This window comes from Poecile atricapillus, chromosome 7 (assembly GCF_030490865.1).
Source record: "Poecile atricapillus isolate bPoeAtr1 chromosome 7, bPoeAtr1.hap1, whole genome shotgun sequence".
In the NCBI taxonomy this organism is placed as follows: Eukaryota; Metazoa; Chordata; class Aves; order Passeriformes; family Paridae; genus Poecile; species Poecile atricapillus.
The window spans coordinates 28,126,801-28,152,789 of NC_081255.1; the positions used below are offsets into that span (position 1 = coordinate 28,126,801).

Below are 25,989 nucleotides of genomic sequence, written 5' to 3' on the forward strand. Positions count from 1 at the left end.
ATCATCAGGAAAGCTGACTGAGTATCACACAGTACATCCTTTGTGTGATGTATCTTAGATCAGGCAAAATTGAGTTGTGGGTGAAATTTCAAAGATGAAAAATGAATCTACACTCAGAAGGATTGTTCACTTTCTGCAAAGTACAATTTATGCTAATTTTCACATGGCATTGCCTGCTTAAAAGATGCTAAGGCTGCCAAAATACTTGAAAAGGACACAACTGGAAGAAGAGGCGTTATATGCATGAAGTAGAACAAGAAACTTTTTTTATTCTATACAAAGAATGACTGAATTTTTACACTGAAGTTTTGATGTGCAGCATGTAAATAGCGTAACTGTTTATACTGAATTTTATCTGAATTGAGAAATTTATCGGAACTGAATTTATCTGAGAAAGTCTTTAAACTTTAAAAAATGCATACTTTATCTATGACTTTTAACTTGCAAAGACTTTTATAAAGGATATCTATTTTTAAGACAATGCAAGTTCTCCTTGTTGAGGAACTGGTGGTTCTGTCTCCTTGCATATTAATCTACAGTTATAAAACAAATTTATTTCCTTTGAGGAGGCAAAAGCAGAGCTATAAACTGTCAATTTTCTCTTCTGCTGGGAACAATCACTTTAGAAAGGATATTCACTGTGAGGTACAGAGATATGAATCTTCCTGACAAACATCTCCATTGGAGAAAAAGGGCTGTCAGAAGACCTCCCATCTCCACCCATCAGAATGGGTAATGGGGAAGAAGCTCTTTCAAAAGGGAGGTAGAAGTGTGCCCCAAAAGCCCAGAGGCATACAGACATGGAGCTAGCCTGGAGAACAGCAAACACGAGGCAAAGCTGTGGTACCACTGACTTCACCAGTTTTCCAGCAAAGCAGGAATTCCATGGCCCAGCTCATTGCTCTATTCTCAAAGCCCCTTGCACAGAAAATCTCCCAAAAGATCAATAAAGAGCAGAAAGATAAAGGGCTGTCCTTTGTGCTGAGGGAGCCTGCTCCAGCCTCAGCTTCCTCCCACAGGGACCATCAGCCTTGTACAACAGGGACATCTCAGCTTGGGAATGCTAAGAGCAGTCACTGTAGGAAGGGCTGGGCTGTCACAGTAACTCCTGAATCACTCCAGCCACTGCAGTGTTGCCATTTCCTAAATGACCTTCAAGGATTTGTGCTTTCACTTTGACATAAGCTTCAGATCATGTTCATTTTGACAAAAGGCATTTCCTCAGAACCTCCCATTGTCAAAGAAGTGATAGAGCTTTATGCTGTCACCGCCTTTCCCCCTGGAATCCACAGTAAATTAATTCAGCTGCTACGAGCAGCAGACTTGACAGGAAAACCAAACCAAAGAAAAAGTCAAGGTACTTGCATAAGAGACACCATTTTTTTCACCAGCAGGTTTCTTACAGAAGCAAAAATGTGACTTGTAGAAGCTGGTAAAGAAAAGCTTTCTGTGCACAACTAGAAATGCCCAGGATCCAGAGCCCCTCCCTGCTGTGAGATTTTCTCACACCATTCCAACTAAGCAGGTACTGTGAAAAAGCAGTGCTTCCCTCTCAGCTGCTAGCAGTATGGATCCAAACAAACATTTAGAACTAACTGAAATTAATTCTGGAAATTTTAAAGTTTTGCTGTTTGGTTTTTTTTTCAAATGTTCCCCTTTCACTAAGCAAGCTACAACATAAAGTTGCAAATGCAAGAAAAAGGCACACGATTGAAAAATGAATTACACAGATGTAAGTATTCAAAAAGCCACTGTTGGAAAAACAATATTTTCAGGACTATGGTTGGTTTGAGAAATTTTTTGCCATGTAATTACAATAGATTAATGTTTTATGCATCACCTTTGAAATTTTAAGTTATTTGGTTTTTCACTGACTTGAAAGAAAAGAAAAAATAATTCTAAAGTGTCAGTAATTTTCTGCACCAAAGTTTGCAACAAACAGAACATCAAAGAAGAAAAAGTTACGACACTGCCGAGGCTCCACAGTGCATTCCATTTTCTGGGGCGGATTTGGCTTGGTGCAGGGCAGCTTGAATTCTGAAATGTGTCCTTGTTTCCATGGAGTAATTCTTGTAGTTTTGTCTGAAACAAAAGATCCACACTCCAATGAATATATATTTTAAAAACAATTCTAAGTTATCTTTGTATTACTGTTTTAAGCAAAACAACAGTAGACAGCAAAAAATCCTTTCTTCACAAGCTCCTTTGTTGCCTACTCTAAAATACAAGGCATGTGTTCCTGGCCAAACAATGCAGCTCTTTGTTCTTTATTTGTAGTTCCACTGTCTGGCAATTACCAGAAAAATATAGCTTAATAAGAAATTGAATCTGGTCCACTCAATCAAAATATTGAGTCCATATTAATTATCTGTAACATCCACTTAGTTTACATTCAGAAATTAGAAAAATTTTTCTCCCTCTCAAAATGTAACTGACAGATTTGAATACAAATATTTTCAGCTTTTTAAAAAATCATTTTAATAAGGCAGACTCATTTGAAGAAAGTAAAGAGGAGGGGGAAAAAAACTAAAAAAGAGAGAGAAGGGAAGCTATCCTGATCCAGAGGAGGGAAACACCCCATCTCCATTCTATGGTTGCTAACAGTGTGAATTCTGCATGTAGGAATTGAAGGCAGACAATTTGCTGCTCCAGAGCTTGGAAAGAGAAGGTGGGCACACACCAGATTCCATATCAGCTTTTGAGGAGCAATTCACCATCCCAAGGAAAGACTGGCAGGATTTCCACCACACACATCTAGTGCCTAGCTCTACACTATCATCTGCCTGTAGTTCCCAGTAATTCTGTCATGCTTTAAAGAGTTACTGGAAAATTCAAAGAACCTGTATTTTCATGGAAAAGCTTATGTAAAATAAAGAAAATTTGCCCCAGGACCACATAGAAATTACAGATCCTACTTAGTAGGAATTAACATGTCAGCTCCTACAGGATGGATACAGAATCCAGATACAAAAGAGGATTAGACCATACTAATTTACTTGTAGAAGACATTTGTCATCTTTACAGAAACATAACATTAAGTATTAAACTCTGTGTATCTTAACAGCATTTCAGTTCTAAATTCATAATTCAAACCAAGCATGGCAGTGTGGTATCTGTCTGTGGCAGTGCCAGTCTCGGTGAAAACAAGGAATTCCATGCCCATCCTACAGCAGCTTATAATTTTATGTATGCAACACCCAAGAGGCTGACTGAGAAAAGGAGGTGGCTGGGTTCTGCTGTGTGCTGATCTGAAACCCCTTGGAGTTTTTCCTTTAAATGAAATCGATTTTGTCATGCCGAGCCTGTGTTTCTCATGAGTACACTGATATTCTTGTTTGTAGTTTACAGTCATACAAATAGAAATATTTCCATGCATGACCAAGCCAAAACTGTTTATCATCTCATCCCACTCTTTCTCCCAGAGCTGAGGATCCAAGCCAGCAGCAGGACATGGATTTAGGTCAGGCAAATCAAGCGTCATGCACCAGCCAAGCGCTCGCCTGCGCTCCTGCCAACTGCAAACTGAATTCTGCAGCCCCAACCCCAGCAACACTCTGCTCTCCCTCTCGTGGCTGCTGAGACATTCAGTGTTTGTAGCTGAAAGCTCATAAACCCAGAGCATTTTAATGCCACAGGTGGAAATGTAAGAGCTGCACCATTATTTATGACTGACTGAAACAAGGTGGTGTTTGTAATGAAGGTGGAGGGGGTTGTTGGTTTGGGGGGGTTTTTTGGTTTGTTTTTTGGTTTGTTTGTTTTTTGAATGTCATTACAGTTTTCAAGAGTTCTTTGAGCACAGCAAGTCTGAGTAGCAGCTTTCATACACTGGGCACAGCATATTTTTCAAGGCTGCTGTCTGTTAAGCCAAACACCTTCTCCTGAGACACTCAGAGCTGACAGGGAAAGGCGCAATGGCCAAGCAGCAATGACAGAAGTTTCAGCTGGAATCAGCAGCTCCAAGTCATTCATTTCTAGATCTCTTGTTAAGAGAGACTTGAAAAAAGGAAATGAGGACAGGAGAGGTGTGTTTTGAGGAACATGAAGCCAATTGAAACATTTTCCACTATACTTTGCTAATGCAATTTTTGCTGCTCTTAATATCTTCCATGAGTCTACAGAGAACCAGGCTCAGAAGCACAGGAGATTAAGGACAGCAATATTTTAATTTTGTGCTGACAGGCTTTTAGCATAATCTTTAGTAGGTTTGATTTGCTACCCTGACTTGCAGAGCTGCCTGACTTGGACAAAAAGCAACATTAAAACTCTATCTGACCTCTCTGACCCAGGGGCAGGCATCGGTTTTGTAGCTGCTCACACCTGTGGCAGTGACTCTGCACATCTGGACTCATTCAGGATCCAGGCAGAGGTGAACTACCCTGCTGCTGCTGGATGCTTCAAGAGGGGGAGAGTTGTTTGGGTTGAATTTCCTCCCTCCCCATCACAGCCAAAATTTTGACTCAGCAGAGAAATAAGGGTTCAGAGGAAAACCCCATATTTTGTTAATTTTGTAATAAAGAATACACATGATCAAGTCCAACTTCCCATAAACCTACTTTGCTAGAACAATCAATCCCACAAACAGTAAAAGCAGGTGGTTTAGCTGCCTTGATGAAGATGAAACAATCAAAGATACCAAGTGTAACCTGAAGCATTATCTTAAATGTATTTCATCAAGGAAAGAAACAGGCACTGCTGGCCATCAATTTAAGTAATGCTATTTTAGCCATAACACAGAGCCTTGATTTAATTTAATACATCTTTTATATGAATAAGCAAATAGACTACAAAGATTATTAAATTTTGTTACACATGGATTATTTCTTGTGGAAGCCTTTGACATTCCTATTAAGATATTTAAATTTTTTGACTGAACAAATGTAACACCTACCACTGGAAAGGTCCAAACCAAAGCTAAGGCATGCACTCTCCCACTGGAAAAATGAAATGGGTTTCCATGTTATTAATGAAATGATTCTGCTTCCTGCTAACCAGTAAAACACCAAACTGATCCATCAGACACCAACACAGGCCTTTCACTTACTTTGCTTTTTCCAGAAGTTTTATTGCTTCTTCTCTTCTGTCCTGGTCCAGATACAGTATCGCCAGCTCCAGCAAGGCATTTGGAATTAGATAATGGTCATATTTTATCTTCTTCTCACTGCATTGGAAAAGAAATTGCCTAGAGACCTTGAAATGATATATTGTTTCCCTCATTTAACAGCTCCAAACACAAATAAATAGGAGATTACCTAAGATCAGAAGGAGCTATCAATCTCTGTTACAACACTTGTCATGTTCTCTATCCAAAGCTCCCTTCTGGGTTATTAAATGTGTATTTTGCATAAGCATTCTACACAGTATGTATAATCTCAGGATTAGAAAATAATGCCTTTATTATCAGGGAAGTGTTAGAAAAGATGACAATATCATGAGCTCTATCCATGTGAGCTGACAAAAGAGGTGCCATTCACCACATGATGTGCAGAAGTTCCCAGTGCAATCATGCTCCCACCTGTCTCTGCAGAGTGCATTTGGCTTTTTGGGTACAGCTTCTTGGTGACTGGGAAGAGGAAGGGGCAATAAAAGCTAAGTGGTATCTGAAAAATTTTGTGTGCGTACAGCTCCCCAAAAAGAAGAAAATACCACAATAAAAATTTATTTGAAAATAAAAGTATAAACTGAAGATTTGAAATTCTTCAACACATGGCTAATAACAGTGGAAATTAAAATTGAAATACCTTGAAGCAAACACTAAAGATACTGCAGTCCTCTCCCTTCTATTCCTATCATGGTTGCATCTCCTCTTACTTGAAACTCAAGAGCTCTCCTACATGCCAGGTATGAAAACTTACTTTAAATAGATGTAATTAAAATGGTCTTCTGCTTCTGAGATCTTGCCCAAATGCTTGAAGCATAATCCCTTTAACAGCTTTATCACACACCGGTCATCTGCCAGTAGTTCTGTAGCTGCAGAAGGAAATAAATGGCACATTTTAGAAAACTCTACAACAGAGGAGACTTTTCTGCCTGTAGGGAAACTTTTCAAAGGTTAAGTGTGAGCACAGTCCATCTGCTGAAACACAGGAAAGAACTAATTGGTGAATTTAATTTAATGCAGAGACAAACACACATCAACCTTTCCATAAATTGATCCAACTTTGTCCAAAAATTGTTGGGCTGTTCTTTCTCTCCCTATTCCCACTGAGCCGCTATTCCAGAGTCTTACTGCTCTGACACATAAAAACTAATTTAAGGTCATTTGATCATTTTGTAAATACTGAAGTCCAGTTTACAGTCTCTCAACCCTTTGCCTTTACTGCCCTGTACAGCTCTTCTGCTTCCTGACATGGCCAATAGGCAAGAATGCTGTCAATTCTCTACCTTCATTTGGCTAAATAAAAATATGTGAAACTTGGCTATCTGTACCTCACATCTTACCATACCCTTCTTTGAAGTTTATACTTCTGAGAGCCCAGAGTGTTACCCGTTTCACCTAGCTCAAAATCCTTACTATCAACATTTCTTCTCCATCAGAAAGTTTCTGCATAATACATATCAAGGAAAACGCCTGGGTTTTTCATAGCCAGTCCATACAGGCAGCTTACTCTTAAAAGTTTACAGGCAAAATCTTCAGCTTGATTGCTCATTTCCAATTCATTAAATATGCCTGAAAACAGCAAGTCAATATCTGGATCAGGCAGCACTTTAAACTGTTATCATGTTTAAAATATATCCCACTTTTCAATTAAATGTCCTCATAGTGTTCTACAAACATGAATCTGCTACAAATCCCTGCAAAATGCAACCTGACCCACAATTTTCCAACTAAGAAAAAAGGCAACAGGGAAATACTTCACTTATTTAAAATGATGAAACAAAATGGGTGTCAAGGTGAAAAGGTCAAAGGCCTTTTTCTAAGATGTCACCTTCACTAAAAATATTTTCCCATTCTCTTTTTCAATTAATTAAAAATAGATAGTTTTAGCCAGCCTTTCAAGCAACCCTTTCAAATCTTGTGTAACTCACTGCACAGGAGTCCAAGGCCTTAGAAAAGACTGCAATGCAGTGTTTTAGCCTATATTCCTTTGTGAACAGGGGCTTGATCCTTTTGCAGGAAGGTTGTATATAATAGTAATAAGATCAAATATTGATCAAGGAAAAACTCTGAGAAATGCTGTGCAGACTGCTTGCACTCCCATAGGAACTGGGAAAGACTGACAAGAAATAAACACCAATTCAATTTTCCCATGGATAGCTAATTAAGAGACTGACAGAAAATGTGGTAACAGAGCCTGTTTCAGTTTAATCCCATATTGTGCTCATTGAAAGGCCATCCCTGGTGTCCTGGATTTCTGCAGCACACTGGTGACATCAGAACACTCAGCCCAAAGGTCACATCACAAACTGACAGCACTTTTAAAACAAAAAAAAACAACTCCTCTCCTATTTGTCCTTCAAAATTGAGGATAACAAAATCGGAGGATAACAAAGCTTCAGGATCCAGGTAATCAAGTCAATGAACATGATATTGATTTAGCAAAATAAACAGACCTTTATCACATGTCATAAACCATTCCTAACACACATCTTTGGATGGAAAATCACTTGCATTATTGCAAGTTATTGCTATGTTAAAAGTAAAAAATATTCCTATCTGCTTAAACAGTTTATGGTTTCATTATCTATGTTCCTCCTGTGACCCAATTAACTTTAATAATGAGTGTGTCTCTATTCACAGATAATATCTCTAGCTATCTCTAGCTATTAAAGTGTAAAATAACTGCTTAAAACCACTGGTTACCTGAACTTTTTGCCAATGCTTCTTCTGCTTCATTTAAAGTCTCTAACATCCCTTCTGTTAAGTTTGGACATTTTCCAATTACAGCGTAGCCATTCCAGATATACATCATTTCCTGGGGTCAGGGAGAAATGACAGCACTGGATAAATGTAGTTGTCAAATACTTCAGTTTATCTCTGCATGATGAAAAAGTTACAGGTTCCTTAAATAAAGTCAATTTGTCAAAATGTATTTTCATTGCAACTGAAAACTTGTTACACTGGTTTTCAGAAGAAATCAACCCTGCAAGACACCTCAAGAGTCACTTACTGCACACAATGCAAAGGAGATTGCTTGAACAGAATGCAAACATATTCTCACTTATAGAAGAAGGCAAGTACCAACAAAACAGACTTAAAACATTCACAGCACATGCTAATTGTCCCTTCATTAAGGTCATCTCTTGCTTTTCAGTTCTATCCTAGCAAAGGCAGTAATATCCATAAATATCTGCAATGTACTGCTTCCACAGGAAAAGTATAAAATCTCAGGACAGCAAAACAAACCAAAAATAAAACCAAACCCTTTAACCTTTAAGCCAAGTTTCAAACAGACAGAATTTTAAATCTGAACTGTAAACCTTTTACATTCCTCAGGTTTGTTTGATGTTCCCAAAGAAAGTAATTTCTTTATTATTCAACTGCCCTTAGGGTAAGTTTCATTAAAAACTACTGGCCAAATTCCTGTTTGCTATTGGGGTTCTTAGAGTATATCACCAAATGTGCCCGTTGCTACTACCAATCACTAAGTGAAAGATTAAAATATTATATAGACTTACAAGTGGCCTTCATGACATATTATTTAATCATAAAATCACAGAACATCCTGAGTTGGCAGGGACCCACCAGGACCATTGAGTCCAGCCCAACTGCACCCCAGGAATGCCACCCTGTGCCTGAGAGTGTTGTCTAAAAACTTCTTGAATTCTGTCAGGCTGGTGCTGTGCCCATTCCCTGGGGAGCCTGGTCAGTACCCAACCACCCTCTGCGTGAAGAACCTTTACTTAATACCCAGCCTAAACCTTCCCTGACACAGCTTCGTGTCATTCCCTCATGTCCCGTCACTGACCACCAGAGAGAACAGATCAGTGTCTGACATATTTGTTCTATTTATTTACATGATCTTATCTGCATGTGATAATTTACAGCATTTACATAAAAATTCTATATGGAAGAACCGAATTGTGAAACTATAGCACAGAAAAAAAAAAAAAAGAAAAGAAAAAAAAAAACCTCTCAGGCTAGAATAGCTGAAACAGCATGTTAACTCCAGTCACTGTTGCTTTCACCATCTGGTCTCTGCTGATTGGAAAACCTGTGCTGAGTTTACAGGACCTGGTCCAGATTCATTAACATGGTTTTCAAACAGAAGTATTCAAATCACATTTATTCAAGCTAAACCTCTGAGCTAAGACTTGCTTAAGGATTCACTCTTTCCAGTAAGTCTCCTGATAATGAAAAGAAAAATCCTGGAGATGAGATTCTGTCCCCAGTTCCACATCCATTGAGTGCTTTTATCTGTTCAGCTGCGGCATCTGCTGCCTTGGAAACGCAACTGCACAGCAGCCAAGGACAACGGTGCCCAGCCAGAGAGCTCCTGGTACCAAAACCTGCTCTGTCAAAATCCCATCAGGACAGCCCAGCCAAACCCCAGGTGTGTGCACTCCTTCCTCTCTGAAATCTGAAAGGCACATCAAAGTAACCTAATTATTTCTCTCACTTCAGTCTTACTAGTGGAACGTGGCCCCTGGTGAATACCCACACTCTGCTGCAACAACTATTTCAGGAGGCACAGCGTCACCTACCCCTGGTGGGCTGGGGAGTGGTCTCCAAGAGGTTCTTCTTATTCTGGCATTTCCTTAAAGAGTATTTACTAATTATCCATTTCTTTCTTAAAAACACAACAGCTCAAAGCGCTGCAAGTGTTAACACCACTGTACTTGGCAAATCCCTGGACTTAAAGCCCTTTCATGTTCTTTTATCCATGTTCTTTGTAGACAGATTTTTCTAAGTGCAATGGGTGCCTCATGCAACTGCCCACAGGGAACAGGCCAGCATTACAGGGTTAAAAAAATTTAAACAAAAACCCCAGCAGCCACAGTGGTTTTCTCACAGAGGGGCCAAAGGAATCAGTTGTTTCATCCCAGCACCCATGAGCTGCTCTGGAGAGCACCAAACTGCAAACACTCAGGGCACATTAAACAGTTCCTTACATGCAGTCCCCAAACCCTCCATTGTTTCCTTGACACCGACCCTCCTTGTACCTTATAGTCCTCTGTTAGCAAATGACACGACAGAAGAGACCCAGGGCAAAGTTCCTCCAAAGGGAACCAAAAGAAAGCTGTTGGGAGCACGCTACTCTATAGCTGGAATAATGAGTTACACATGCAACACATTTACGTGTCACAAACAGCTGGCTGGGTTCCCTGTGGCTGGTGCATGCCCCAGTTTTACAGCATTCCTCACATTCATCTGGCTTCGCTTTGGGAACATTCCAGTCTCCTGCCGAGGTTTTACCTTAGAAACACGGAAAGATACTATTCCAATTATCTCAGGTTTATTTCTCTAAATTAAAAAAAATGTTGAAAAGGGGGCATGTTTGGATATTTCTAACTTACCAAAGGTGGGACAGGCAAAGGAACAGGGTTTGAGGAGAGATACCGTCGTGCTTTCCGAATTGCAAACTTTTCTGTGGGCAGAGATTTCCCCGCAATTTTCAGTTTCAGACTGGGAACAATCCTGAAAGTTTAAAGGAAAACTTAAGGAATTTTTCCCCTGTGAACCTCTGAGACAAAGACATTCAAACTTAAAAAAAAAAAAAAACAACAAAAATCAAACCAAGGAGAACTTAAAAAAGCTGTTGCACACTGGGCTATTGCTACCTCGGGGAAGCTGAGCAATACATACTCACAAAAGCTGTCTTTATGCAGGGCACGTTTATCTCTAGGCTTCCTCTTTAATCAAGCAGGAGGAGAGGGACTCTTCCCCACTGAAAGATTAAATTAGATGATGCACCTGACTTATAAAGGGCTCATCTCTCTTCACAGACTAAGAAAGAGGCAAACTAGCTTTTGTCTTTCCATTCTCCCAACGCCTAAAACTATTTACTTCATAGTGGATTCCAAATTCAGTGAAATCTGTTTATAATGATTACAAAAGACAGAGAAAACTTGAAAAAAGCACTGTAATCACACTAAAAAAAAATTTATCTCATATAAAAATTGTAAACCCTAAAGTAACCAAATTCTCTTTGCCCCAGCAAGCCTTTTTGAGCTTAAACATTAGACTACCACAGTGGGGTTATCTCACTGTGTTTATAATGCATAGATTCACATGCACATTTAATAATTTCTTACTTCTCTGAGACTCAGAACCCAAGAATAAAATTGTGCTGATGTTCCCACTAAGGAAGAACACAACTTGCAGCACAGTCCATTGAAGGCTTTCACATCTTACATTCCATTTTGATTAAAGGAAGCAAGTGAAAAAGAATGTATTTACATGGAACAGCAGCAGCCACTGTATGGCCAGGAGAAATCTGCTGTCTGAACTCAGGGTCCACCTTAGTCCAAAGGATGTTGAACTCTGCAATTTCTTACCAATCCAATGCTATTTGCACAATTCTTCAAATCTGCATGATGAATAATTTTTCCTCTCTTCCCCCAACACTGTGACATGAAAAGATTGTAAATTGTTGTAACTGTGAGTTTGCAAATTTTACCTAAATAATTCAACTTCGCTGTCTCCAAAAGGACTGCAGTCATCTGGTCCAAACATACTGAGATAAGCAGCTTTCATGTAAATGTAAGTAGCCTGCAAATGCAATGAAGAATATCTATACAGAAAAATAAATTTACATCACCTTTATTCATATAAAGCAAAAAATCATTTAGCAACCCCTTTATTTATATAAAGTAAAAACCAGCAACATAAAGGGAAGAAGTTTCTGCTTTTGCTCACAGTCCTACAAAAACTTAAGAGATAAGTGTTTTAGAAAGTGAGCATAGAATATTGTTTTTAAATCATGTATGTGTTATTTTAGTATGTATTAACTTATAGTTTGTGTCCAAATTCCAAGAAAAAAATCTCATACTTAAGTAAGTTTTTAATACTCTTAGGAACACATGCTAGAAAACCTAAGATAAGGTCATGCTCAGAGAAAAAACTTAATATTATACAATCTCTGTGTCACATCACCACTTGGTAACATATCCCAAATAGTAGGTTCTAGAAAACAGTCACTCCCTGGAGTTCAGGAGAGCAGACTTTGGCCTCTTCAGGGATCTAAGTGGTTGAGCACCACGAGATAAAGCCCTGGAGGGAAGAGGGGCCCATGAAATCTGGTTAATATTCAAGGATCACCTCCTCTAAGCCCAGGAGCAATGCATCCTAAAAAAAGAGGAAGTCAGGCAAAAACTCCTGGAGGCCCATGTGGTGAAAAAGGATCTACTGGACAAACTCAAGACACAAAAAGGAAACCTACAGAGGGTGAAGGGAAGCACATGTAGCCTGGGAGGAATATAGAGAAATTGAACAGCCAGATTAAGAAAACTAAAGCCCTGATGTCTGGTCAGGGATGGAAAGAAGAAGAAGGAAAGACTCTATAGGTGTTGGTGATAAAAGGAACACTAGAGAAACTGTGGGCACTCTCTGGAAGAAAACAGGAGACAAGGCTACCCAGGACCTGGAGAAGGCTGAGGAACTCTGACTTTTTCTCCTCAGTCTTCACCATCAAGTGCCCCAGCCTCCCTGCCTCAGGGAGGGTCAAAGAAGGCAAAGGCAGAGAATGTGAGATGAACTGCCCAGGGCAGAAGTCTGGGTTCAAGACCATCTAATGAACCTGAAGGTCCACAAGATCATGGATCTCAAGGAAAATGGTGAATGATGTTGCTAAGCCACTGCCCATCATATCTGTGAAGTCAAGCCAGTCCAAGAAAATCCCCCCTAACTGGAATGGGGGAAACATAGCCCCCATTTGGAAAAAGGCAAAAAGGCAAGAGAAAGGGAGGAAAGCTACCAGGGCTCTGGGTTGAAGAGCTGCTCCCTTCCAGATGCACAGGGATAGGCGCCACTTCTAATTGTGTTTATTACCCTGGAGGCACCTCCATGGCTAACCTCACTCATCAGCAGAAGAGCTTTTATCCACAGCATAATGAAAGAAATGGCAACTTGCACCATTAATTGCAACATTTGATGACACAACCAGTCAATACACAGCATCTGTAACAAGCTGCTCTTCATCTACCAGTTGGGCCCAAAAGATTTCTGCTTGCCCACCATCTGTTACAGATTTGAATGTTTGCAATTCACATCATTCTGTAGCACTCACAGCAGGCCAGGTTTTACTTTGCAGTCTGTACCTTCAAAGCTACAAAAAGTCAACTCAATTTGCCTGAAAGTTAATAGATGCTACAGGTCCTCCTGCCCTCCTGTTCTGCTGAATTTACCTTTGACCAAGTGTTTTCCTTGCTCAGCAGGTCTGCGTAGAAAAAAGCCATCTTCCACTGGCGCTTGTAGGTGAAGCACCACATCAGCTCCCAGTAGCACATGTGATGAAACTGCTTCCAGTACTGCTGAGCTTCGCAGCATTCCTCATACCTATTGACTGCCTGCACACAGAGATTTCCAGACACTGCCTTAGTCAGGTGTAAATGCACAGACAGAGGAGCTGGAACACACACTGGGGCTCCAGGATCTGCCTGCATGGCCCTAGCAGCTTTCAAATTATTGACAGCCCAGTGTTTCCCAACATCTCTTGGCTTCACACAAGAGATTCTTGGCTACACAGTCATCCTTGTGGTAGCAAGTTTACCCTGCCACAGACCTCCCCATTCCTGAAAGTTATGTTTCTAAGCATACCCAAAATGAATGCTTGTGTCTCAGGAAATTAGGGAACTGAAGGCAGAGGACAGATGCTCAGCTGACATTTATTGCTGCACTTCCATGGATTTCAAGGGAGCTACTGCCCTGAGCACCAGCTGATACTCTGGTCTCAGAGTATTTTGGACATGCATTTCTCATCTTAATTTTTTCAAGTCTTTTATGACTCTCTGTTCACACAGAAGGCAAAGGATCTAATTAAAGACACAATCTGCTGCAGGATGGGAAAAACAATGATAAAACTGTGTCATTAATCCTGGTGAACTAGATTATCACCAGATATTGTGAGGAGTAGCAAAATGAGGTGGAGAAACAAGTTAGTCAAAGTAGTTTAGAACATTCCTATTTGTAACTCAATAAACTACAAATTACATATAGGCTAAAGCCAAAGGAAGCATTAGCCAAAAAGGAAACAACATTACTGGAGGAATTTTTCTAAAGCCTTTGAAATTTACTTTCTCAAGAGAAAAATGATTACTTACCGCATCAATATTACCCTTTAGTGTTTCTATCCTGCCTGCAAAAAACAGGAATATGGCTCCCTGTAATAAATAATAATAAAAATACAAGTATTCTATAACAGTTTTCAATCTGACCATACAGCCTAGATCTTTGATTTTTGGCACGAAAACATTAAATGATCACACCAAATAAATTATGATTCATTTTACCTTTGGATAGCGTGCCAAGTAAGGCTTAAGTAGTTTTTCTGCCTCCTCAACATTTCCTTTTCCTGTCCCTAGAATGTGTAAAAATGCAAGTGATAAAAATAGTTAGAAAACAAAGCAAAAAAAAAAAAAAAAAAAGAACAGGAATGCAAGTTACTGATTTTCAATCCTCAACTGGCCAACATGCTGGCTCCTCTCTCCACTAAGTAAGCCACAAATACAAGTTGGTGCTGCACTAAGGCAGCAGCAGGAAGCCCTCAAAACATTGTGCTTCCTGACTTGAAAACTCAGGCACAGACAAACACATTTTGTAGAATGATTTAACAGGAGATAACACAGAAGTACACATCAGTGTGAAGCTGACACAAAAATCCAGTGTCAACAAAGTAATTATCACTTACAGCCATTATTTTAACTTCCCCAATAATGCAGCTGGCTAAAACAGATTTAGTTCTCACAACTTTCTTGGCCATCCCCAGAATGTCCCTTCTCATGTGGAAAACACACATCCATCTTAAAAACTAAAACACAGTCTTCAGTTATGGTCATTACTGATCATATGACCCAAAAATGAGCTACATTTAACCTGGTTACAGACAAACAATTCACCAACAAACAGGTGACAGAATCATCTTTTCCCCCTTGTGTCCCACAAGAGCTAATCAAATCCAAGAGTTATTATAAGCAATCTTACCTAACACAAAGGTCATGAAAGTATGATAGCAAAGCAACAGCATGGTACACAGCACCGACCTAAAGCTGTACGATGATGCTCCTTCTTGAAGCTGCAGCAGACCATGTTCCTGTGCAAACAGAGGGAGGGGGACAAGGTGTTGGAAAAGAACCCATCCTGTGTTTTGCTGGCTTAACTTCTGCAGGGTCAGCTACAGGTTGCTCACTCACCAAATTCCCCAAAAAGCACTGACAAATTCCTCAAAAGGCACTGATTGCTTATTCAGCAATCAAAAATAAAAATACATCTATTCATTTATCTAATAGTTTTTCATGGTGTTACTGCTTAGCCTGGAAAACACCCGGTGACAGAGCAGCAACTTGGGATGTATTACATGGTTAACATAAGAAAATGAGAGACAACTTATCACTGTGAACCAAGTGCTGCTAAACAGCATTCCAGAAACAAAACACAGGGTTTTGAAAAGCAAGGCAAAACCCACAAATCACCATTGTACAGTGTATTCTTCTTTGCTGTGGTTCACTGCACTGAAGAGTTAAAGGTATCAAGAAAATAAAATCTGCAACAAGCAGAGCAAAAGATATCAGGACAAAAAGACATTTTAAAGTATGCCAAGAACAAAAGGAGTTTTTCAATGATATTGGCCCACTGCTACAAGTGGAAAAATACGATGAAAAGAAGAGTATTTCTGTTCCCTTTGGGAAGAGCTAAAGCAATCAAGTATAATACCGTGTTCATAGTCGATGACAGCATGATGGATAACCAACTATAGGGATTCTAGTTCCTGAGGCAAGAACATTTATCAGCCCATTCTAGGACTAGTTCCATGATATCAGCAGCAAGAATATAAATATGCAAATGTATCAAACAAGAGATCTGCCTACTTGCGAATATGCACAGTAAGATATCCGCTGTGTGCTGGGACAAAATTTGTTTAGAAGTTATTCTGTCACTGCAGGTCAAGGTCACTGGAACACGATGTGTGTGACTACAAGGACACCCTTTCAAACCAGCTACACTATAAATAGGAACCCTGAGGGATGTCTATCAGAGGCACCAGGAAAGGCATTGGGGAGAGCCCTCAGAGCCTGATCCCAGCACAGATTTACATCTTTTGTGTGTCCTTGTTGACTGAGGGGTGTTACACCACCACGCCTTCATTGCTTACTGTGTAAACACTGAAGCCTGTAATCATATTCTCATTTTCCTCAGACATCTATTTGTATTATTGCACTTAATAGTGCACTTAATTGTTTCCACATAAATACAGGGGGTTGTGATTTCTCTTTATTTTTAAAACTCAATGTATTACATTAATTACTGCTATAAGGAAAAATATGACTCATATTTGCAGATCAATTATTATAACATCTAGTTGGGACAAAGTAATGAAAATACTGACTTGTATGTCACTACAAAAGAAATTAAAAGATAGTAAATCATTACAGAAAATCAGTGACTTAATGGAAATCAAGTACTTAGCAAAATAAAACCAGTTTAATTTTCTGCTGAGAGAAGTTTGATTGACACAAATAAGTAACAAAATATGATGTATTCAACATCTTCAAACTGCCTAGATGAAACCCAGAAATATTTGTATTTTTAAAAAGTAGCACTTCAAGGTAGAAGTAAAACAAAACATTCCATGGAATAAATTTTGGCAAAAAAAATTCCAAAGTATATTTCCAAAGTACACTTTTTGCAATAAAAAAATCTTCAGGCTTGATATTTCACTGAGCCTTTACTGACACTAGGCCTTACAGCATTTAATATCTTTCATATTATATAAAAATATATATCAAATTAATATGAACAGCACTAAGAATGATTCAAACAGACTTTGTTTGTCATATAAAATAATGTAACCTTTGTCAAGTTGATCTCAATTATGTTTCAGTCTCAAAAGCATATTTGAGTGCAGTCAAACACAAAGTTATAATCTGTATGGACAAGGAATGAACCCACACCCACCTTACACAGGACTGCATCCTGGATAGCAGTAACTGGATTAAGAATAATGCCCAATCAGAAAAGGGCTGCAAATCTGAAACACCCTTAATTCTAAATTATTGAACTGAGTAGTTACACAGGCATGAGAAGCTCACTGAGCAAGTTAGTTCACTCTGTGGAATGTCCATGAGCCTATCTAGTCCAGCAGAGGTATTAAAAGCTGTTTACTTTTCACTCTGCCACCTGAATATCCCAAACTTTCTGTATTAAAGTAATAACAACCAGTAGAAGACACAGTCTAAATAAAAGAAATCTATTAGTTGTTATTAGCATTGCTTGTAGAATACACTGCAGCAAAGCTGCTTCTTCTCAAAAAAATCTCTCAAACTGCTTCTCTTACAATGGGATATCCAGAAAATAGGAATATGAAGGGGGTCACTGGGAATCATGCTTTACATCCCACACTCCCTAGCTGGCCTCCTGAGGCTCCCTCTGTGCCTGGCTGAGGCAGAGGTTCTCCTCCAAGGAACAGTTTGGCACAGCAGCCTGGATCAGGCACATGGATCACTTTTCAAGCACCACCCTTTCTCCACTGGGAGCCTACAGGGATTAGCCTACAATCCCCATCAGCCAAGGGAGTGCCAGGAGCTGGGCAATGCAAGGCTCTCCGGGATCAGACAGAGGATCTGGGAACCAAATCACAAGCAGCTACTTGAGCCTAAGGAGTAACTCTGCAAACACACTGCACTCATTTAGGGACTGGCACCAGTGAGTACATTATATTTAATTGTTGGGACACACCTTCTAACCATAAATGACCCATAACTATCTTCCACACCTATGTCACAACTGATAGAAGCAATCCCAGAACACCAGGAATGAGCCTCCAAACATCTATTACAGGGCATTTTGTAACAATATAAAGCAGATGTCAAGGCAGTAAGTGTTCATCATTTTTCCAGAAAGATATTTTTGTAATTTTCCTAATTGACACTAACACATTTCAGTTTTATTTACACACAAAACATAAACTGTTCTGAAGGATATAAAGAAGAGTACAGAGCAGACATGTTCCAGTGTGGTAACTCAGCATTCTGTGCGAGCTCCTCATGACATCGCACAGTCTAATTCCCAAGACTGTCACTACATTATATTATATCAGTATCTCATCGATTGAATTGGTGTCCCAAGACATCCAATGCTCTGTCATTCAGGACTCCCCATGTGGGCACCAGGGATTCCCACAGCAGTTGCACGATGAACAAGGACAATTCTCAAAATCATTATCAGACAACACTGAGACTGGTTCATATTTATTTCAGCTGTTACTGACTAAAATCCATCGATTTTCCTGAAGCAAAAATAATTGGCTGTTATTTTAAAATAATTCTATTTATTAGGGATCTTGACCATGAAAGCAAAGCAAGGTCATTTTTCATGTCCCATGGCCTGATCACATTGCTGCAGGTTTAGCAAAGAGGATGGATACTACTACTAGCTTTACAAAGAACTGACAAATTAAGCTGATAGGGCATTTGAATGTACCCCATTAAACAATATTAGATTTAAGCTTCATTTAAAATTTGAAGATATTAAAATGCAATTCAAAAGAGATACTTAGTAAGAAACTGGAATTCAATTTATTAGAAATTGACACATCAAGAACATTCTTCAGCTTTGGAAAAAATGTCCTCCCACATTAAAAAAAAAAAAAAAAAAGTATAATTTGAAAGAAATTGGTTCTATCTGACAGTTTTCCTGCCTTCCTGTGAAATCATGCTGTCATCTGACCCTCTGACAAATTGCACTTAACATATGGTAAGCTCATGTCAAACTGCTCTACAGTTTAGCAGCACAGCATTTGTAATCACCTATAAAATAAGCACAAGAGTAAATATTAGCCTGGGACCTGGCAGAGGAGCCAGTGAGGAGGATTCAGGCTTCCAGGGAGACAGTGCAAGGAGTCTCCTGCTCTCACGTCACAGGGCACGTCACAGGTTAGTCCCAGTTTAACACCCAAGTGCAGATGGGACACACACTCCACCTACTGCCCAGTGAGGCTGCTGTGCTCCCCAGCACAGGGTGCCTGACACACCTCTGCCCATGAGGAACTTCCCTCAAAAGTGGGCAAAACTGCACAGAACTTCACTGCCCAAATGTGGGGCCTGTGCTACTAAACACAAATAAACCCATGATTTGACTAATGATGCAAAGGAAAGGAGCTTAAACAGTGTGAAGGGCACAGCTGGCACATCCTGGACTGGAAGGGAACAAACACGGCCACAGGCTACTTTTTATATTTTCTTGATCTTATCCCACCTACTATTTTCAGATTCCAGACTGCTGTTAAGTTGATCATGGTGTCCACAGTGCCCACAAATGGCTTAGGAAGTGCTGGAGCTCTGGGCATGTCCTCATTAGCTGTTCCCCATGACATGACTCAGAGATGAGGAGAGTCCCCAGGGGCAAACCTGCTGGCTTTGAGGCACATTGGTATCGTGGAGGATCACACAATGTAAATTTATATCCAGTTCTAATAAACACATGACCCACACCAAAATCAAGCTGTCCTGCAGTGCACTATAGCTCTCCCAGTAAACAGCAAACAGCTCAAGGCACTAACCATGACTCTGCTGCACAATCTGATACTCAGAGTAAGCATTTAAAGGAAAAGACTGCAGCATCAAACACAGGTGTATGAAAAACTCCTGGACAAGTGCAGTACAGATGAACAAATTTTCCTCTCCTCTGTCACTGTTTCTTTCACCCTCTAGACTCCTGTCTACTGTCTTGTTACAAACTTTGGAAAACCACCAAGGAAAGGACTGCTCATGCAATTGCAATTTTGCTTTTGGCTTTAGGCACCTGACTCACAAATGTTATATGCAGAAAGACTTTTTTAGGATGTTAAAATAAATGGCCATCAATGAACGTTGATCAACATGTTTAAAATGTTCCTTTGTGTGGTGTGCAAACAACAGGGTTTTGCTCAAATTTATGGTAATCTAGGTCATGCTTGAGTGAGTTATTAAGGAACTGTAATAGGAGCTGACTCATCAACACAAATATCAGCCCACTTGCAGATATTCAAGATATCCCAGGGCCAAATGAAAACTCCATTGGAGGGACAGTTTCCATCTGCAGGAGTAAGATGAGTGTTCACCAAAGTATTCTCAGAACTCTGCTCAGTACGTGAATTGCCTTTACATTTCTAAGAGAATATTTTGCTTTAAATGCTCTGTTGTTGAAACTGACAGGTAGAACTATTTGATTTGTGCTGTGAAGTAGCTCCTGGTCAGCTCCTGGAAGTTTCTAAATTGTAATCCACACTCTGCTCCTTGCTTTTAAGGAGGGCATTTTATTTTCCAATATACGATCATGTAAAGCAGTAAAATGGTGATGACAGTCATTCACCTGCCATGTAAGGCTTCAGCTCTGATAAAAAAAAGACACTTTTTTCCTTTAAAACTTGTTTTGTAAATAGAAAGTATTATAATAAGAGTTAAAACTGAACTTATTCTCATGGCTTTTCTAGTGCTTGCATCAGACATTGACCGTACCCAGCATTTATGAAAAATGTGGCTAGTGGTTTAGGTTAAAGGGATCATGTTCTGCATCACGTTTTCTTAACCCAGGAGCCCTGCTTTGAGTGAATCTCGTGTTCTGCTGGTAGAGAGACAAGGGCAGGTACAAGCAAGGCCAAGATACTCCCACCAATTCAGTATTCTTTTGAAACAGCAGATCCATAAAGCAGTAGCACAGCTCTTTCTCATCATCATGTGAATTTTCTGGTGCTCCATTACTGAACTTCTATCCTCAAACAACATAGGTCAGACTGGTTACTCTACAGGCAAAAAAGCACTTACTCCCTTAGGTAGGAGAATTTAGGTGCTACACTCAAATTTCCAGTTGCTATTAAAGCAGTAATAAAATAGATTCCCCCCTCCCCTCCCATCATGCAAGAACCTGTCAGGAACACTCAGACCCCATAATGACAGTAACTACCAAGGAAGCTATATAAATATATTAAAGGCTAAGAATACACTTTTGGCTACAGATTTCTGAGCACAAGTCTGCATAAAAAGACCAGTAACTAAAACCTAAATATGTTGACATCCCTGTATTAGTCATTTCCTTTACCATGTTTCACAACTGTTTCAACACTGAACAATTGTATGAAAACCTTTCAAGAGCAATAGTTCAGACAAAAATATAAAACAAAACTGAGCTGCATGAAGCATCAGTGCCACAGTGCACTTGTGTGATACCAGAGGGCTACAGGTAATGTGGGAAAGAGGAAAGAAACTCCTTTGTTTTTTAGTTTAAAAGTGAGGGGAATGTACCAATAATATTTAGTTCACATTTACCTTATTCCCAGAAAATCCAACAAACTCCAGTAATCTCAGAATCCGTGCAGGAAACATGGACAAGGTCTACAGAGAAAAATATAAGAGTTATGCAATAACAGACTTTCTGCCTTTCAGCTACCAATTGCCTCCTACAATTTTTCCAAGCACAATAAATGACTAATAAAATTACTAAAATCATCTCTATATGACAAAATTCAGGGTAAATGTATAAACCTGCTATATTTTACACTCAATTTAAACAGAAATATGTTTAATATAGACACCTTGTGTCTCCAGAATGCCCTACACAGAAATATGTACACAGCACATGCTTAGTAACTCCAGTAATTCTTGGATGTTCCAGAAATACTGGGTTCATACCACACAGTCCATATTTGTTTTTTGTGCAGTAAATCTAATATTTGAGCATGTGCCAGACTCATGCAGAGCAATGCAAACAAGAGGAAGCTCCAGGCACTTTCAGCAGCCCATTCCCTGAACAACCACATCATCCCTCGCCATCTCTGGGTCAGTGCCTCCCCAGGAACCATCCTGCACCATTTGCTCACCTGCTTTTCGGCCAGAACACAAGCAACAGCAGCCAACAGTGGCTGGAGCAGCACCCCAAACTTCATTCATGTACCCCACCCCTTCCAACTGCCCTGTTAACAGCCTGGATCCCGGCAGTTTTCCAAGTGTCAGGTAAAGAATAAGTGGAATTTGACAGGCACAGGCAACTGGTGCTCCTGGGCAAGGCTTCTCCTGGCCCTTACACCACGTTGTGGGCAGCAATCTCTTTATTTCTGAAGTGTTACTACCTGATGTTCGCAGACCAGACACTGGGATCCTGCACTGTCAGAGCACATAACTAATTTTAACCACATGATCAGTATGATGCCAGTGGAACTTCTCAGGAATTCAAGTTAGGGTCATTTTCAGGAGGTAGCAGCTCAGGATAAGAGTGTTGGTACATACCAGGTTAAATGCTCCAACTCCAAGTTTTACACCTCCCTCAAAATGAAGATGGTTCTCTCCTTTGACATAATGTGGGGACTGTATGAGACTGTCCAGCTCCCTGGAAATGCACAAGATTCTGTTAACATGATTAATTATGATTTAATAAGAAAGTAACCCCATTACCTTGAACTACAGAGTAGTTTAAAAAAGACCAATTGGTCATCTCACTCAAGTAAGCAACATCTACATTTTGTTGGATCAACAAATCATTTCTGTCACATTACTATCATTTAATTAAATTAATTAAAAGCCATGGAATCCTGGAGAGGACTTCCTGTCAAACAGACACAGCCAATATTCAACCACATTTCAGCCTGAAACTGTTTCAAGGATGGCTGTTGGGAGCATCACCAAACTTTACTACTGCAAAAAGAGATGATAGGACAGTGCACCAGACTTCAATTTAAATTAGCAAATTTGACTTGAGTTTCACTAACCCCTGAATTAAGTGAATGTTCAAAAGAATATTTTGTTTTACATAGGAAAAGACAACTGTAATAAACATTCTAAAATGGGTAGATGTATCAGAAATTACTTTCACTCAGTTTTCTAACTTTTATAGGTCTCAGCTTTGAAGTGCCCCTTTATTTCCCACATAATCCAGCTCAGTTTTAAATCAATTTGCCTCCAAACTTTCTATAGCTATGTGGTTTTTACACTACTGTTTTGTTTTATTTTGTTAATTGTTTTAATGGCAACATGCATTTGTGCTCAGGCTGTCACATTTTTATTGAATGGTTGTTCCCAACAACATTATTCCCTGTAAGTGCAGCCTACTGACCTACATTTAGAGTCACCTTCAACCCACACAAACATGGACACTGTCATCTCTCTCCCTTCCAGTGGACTTCTGGAGAACCTGGACTTGTTGCTGTTTTGTGTCTGCTGGGCACAAAACACAATTTATAATTCTAAAATAAATAAAATATGATAGATATTTAGCCTTCACTTTTTACCATGCTTCAGGTACTGGTATTAAATGCTCCAAAAAGCTGCAGCTGGAACTATTAAAAAATGCCATTTCATTATGCCTAATGTCTACAAGACCAGCAAATTGTGCTATGCAGACACAAACTGCACATCACTTAAAATGGCTTTTCTTTGACATGATTTCAAGGATATAGTACTTGAAGTAGGCAAACCTTAGGAGTTAACAGAGCTAGGGTCCACTGTCTCCACAATACAAATCAACCTTAATGTTAATGTCCTTTGTTGTGCAAAGGAAGAGTCTGTGTGGGCTGAGCAAATCTGCAGACGTGAGGCCCATAATAAAGACTGAGTCAATACAACAGTGATGAATCTGTGAATTGGATAATTTCACCACCAGCACTTTTTACTGATAGAGTGCACTTAATGACATCATCACTCTGACTCACCTGTAGGTTTGGTAACTGTTTCGGACTTTGATGCCTCCTTTTATGAAGCTGACCATATTCTCATCCTGTTAGAATGGAAACACATTAGCAGTATGAATTTGAAAGCATTACAAAGGGTTTTTTTCTTCTCAAGATAAATACACACCTGGAACATAACCAGCATGACATAGACAATATAAGCCTCTAAGACATAATACATGGATTTAGGATTTCCTCTCTGTATTAACATTATTTTACTCTGTTTAGACACAAGCATTTTATTTTAATGCTTTCTGTAATCAGTTTAACCCTTGTCACCTTTGAACCATTGGAATTTGCATTAATGAACATAGGACTCAACTAATAGATGTCACCTAAGGTACATGCATTTGTGGCTCTTTCAAAAAACAGCTTTCTCTCATTTGTCCTTGAGTGCAGTTAAGATGTACCTGGTGCTGAGCCAGGAAATGTTCACAAGTAAACTGCCTGTCCTTAAGAGTTTGCAGAATACAGTTTCATATCCTAAGAGTGAAGGAGGGTCAGTAAAATTATGCAGGATATGCTCTTTCTGGTTTGAATATTTATATATATATATTTGAGATCCATACTAGGAAGATAACATGTTACATGAGAAGCTATAACAAACTGAGAAATTACAGAAAAGTTATCTGGGGGACCATTAGTTAGAGGATATTAGTTTCCTAACTTTTTGGAGGTATTTTCTTGCCTCACTTATATAATCTGTCATTCTGGTTTGTTTTGATGTCTGCTGTTACTTCAAGACAGAAAGTCTACATGTGTTTTAACAGAAGATACCATCACAGAAAAATCATAAGAGGGCATTGTGGAGAAAATAGTGTGGATGTGATTAATTAATTAGATGTACTAAGTACAGCATATTGTGGGGTGCAGCACACCCAACTATGTATAAATGTTCAGTTACATTTTCCTTTGAACGGAAAGTGGAACAAGGAAGAAAGATGGTTTTAAAACGTTAACACTCAGAATGATACCAACAACAGGGAGATGTTGAGAATTTTTCAGCCCTTGAAAAATGCTGAGACCTCATTTCATTGGTTTTGATAATTTTTCTAAGCATCAAGACTAACCTACATCAGTAGCTGGTGGAACCAAGTGTCTCTGCTAAATTTTTTAAACTAGTTCATGTGTTCATGAAAAATTAAACACAGAAAAGAACATGAAGCAAAGAGACCTTTGCAAAAGAGGACAAGAAATCGTTTTTGTACTCGTAAATCTCATGTTTCTATAAACATGTTCATAAACAGATATCTGTGAAAATAGTGCTTAAAACCAAGAGACACAGCTTTAAAATGTTCCGTTTCTATGGACAGAGAAGTCTCTACCTATAACAGAGAAGTTCTCAAATGTGTTCCTTCCATAGTTTCAGCTCTCACCCAAACTGCCCCCAGTGCTAGAGGCTACTCATCCCAAAGGAAAATGGAAACAGGTAGCTACACTTTGGTCATTTCAAAGTCCATCAGCAGCATTCTAGAAACTACTAGAAGCTCCTCTGATTAAGGGTGTTGCTATGAAGCAATGGTTTCTAACAGAGGGACTTAGCAGATGGCTGAAAAAGGTTACATGGTTCATAAACTGTTGTAAGCAACATAAATCAGAGCCCACCTGGCAACTCCCAAACACTATAAAACCACCACCTGCATTCCATTTCCTATCAGCATCCTTGAGCCAAAAAGCAGCAGCCTTTTTCTGACTGTGGCTGTTATTATCCCCTTGGTAGATGAAGAGGCCCACTTTCATAGAGCAAGTGCAGCCAAATCAAGAAGAAAAATCAGTTATTTCAGCTGTGACTAACAATTTAAATTGCATTCTGGAGCCCTAGCAAGTACTGCTAATGTTGCTCCATCAAACAAATCAAGCTTCATTAGGACAGACAGATAAAATCCAAAGAAGAGGGAGAGTTCCCCTTTGTTAAAGACAGCTCTGTTAAGGAGAAAGCATGTGTGGAGCCTAATGTGTAGGCCATAATTGCTGTTCAAGAACAAACCAGTGAGAAAGCAGCCTTGAGAAAGCAAACACCAGCCAGACCAGAACAAAAGTCTTGCTTGTATTCCAGCACAGCTTCAATGAACATTCCATCTTTTTTTTTTTTTTTTTTTTAATCTGATATCCCAACACATCATTTGAAAATTGGTGCTTGCTGCAGTTACATTTCACACATCCAAAAGGGAGTGGGGAAGGGTGTCTTAGGACACTCAGA

The 25,989-nt window shown here is 39.4% G+C and overlaps 1 protein-coding gene across 2 annotated transcripts in view; it reads right to left on the minus strand.

Annotated features, from left to right (window-relative positions):
• The window catches only part of TTC39A (tetratricopeptide repeat domain 39A), a 44,878-nt gene continuing 18,889 nt past the window's right edge, over window positions 1-25,989 (minus strand). For both annotated transcript variants that reach the window (XM_058843253.1, XM_058843251.1), the window contains exons 6-18: window positions 23,772-23,836; window positions 22,354-22,453; window positions 21,397-21,462; window positions 15,080-15,188; window positions 14,389-14,456; window positions 14,200-14,259; window positions 13,285-13,446; window positions 11,559-11,650; window positions 10,456-10,576; window positions 7,802-7,913; window positions 5,853-5,967; window positions 5,042-5,158; window positions 1-2,082 (exon numbers count right to left, since the gene is read on the minus strand). In XM_058843253.1, the coding sequence (XP_058699236.1) occupies window positions 1,962-2,082; window positions 5,042-5,158; window positions 5,853-5,967; window positions 7,802-7,913; window positions 10,456-10,576; window positions 11,559-11,650; window positions 13,285-13,446; window positions 14,200-14,259; window positions 14,389-14,456; window positions 15,080-15,188; window positions 21,397-21,462; window positions 22,354-22,453; window positions 23,772-23,836 (1,308 nt within the window). In that variant the 3' untranslated portion in view covers window positions 1-1,961. The remainder of the gene's footprint in view (window positions 2,083-5,041; window positions 5,159-5,852; window positions 5,968-7,801; window positions 7,914-10,455; window positions 10,577-11,558; window positions 11,651-13,284; window positions 13,447-14,199; window positions 14,260-14,388; window positions 14,457-15,079; window positions 15,189-21,396; window positions 21,463-22,353; window positions 22,454-23,771; window positions 23,837-25,989) is intronic.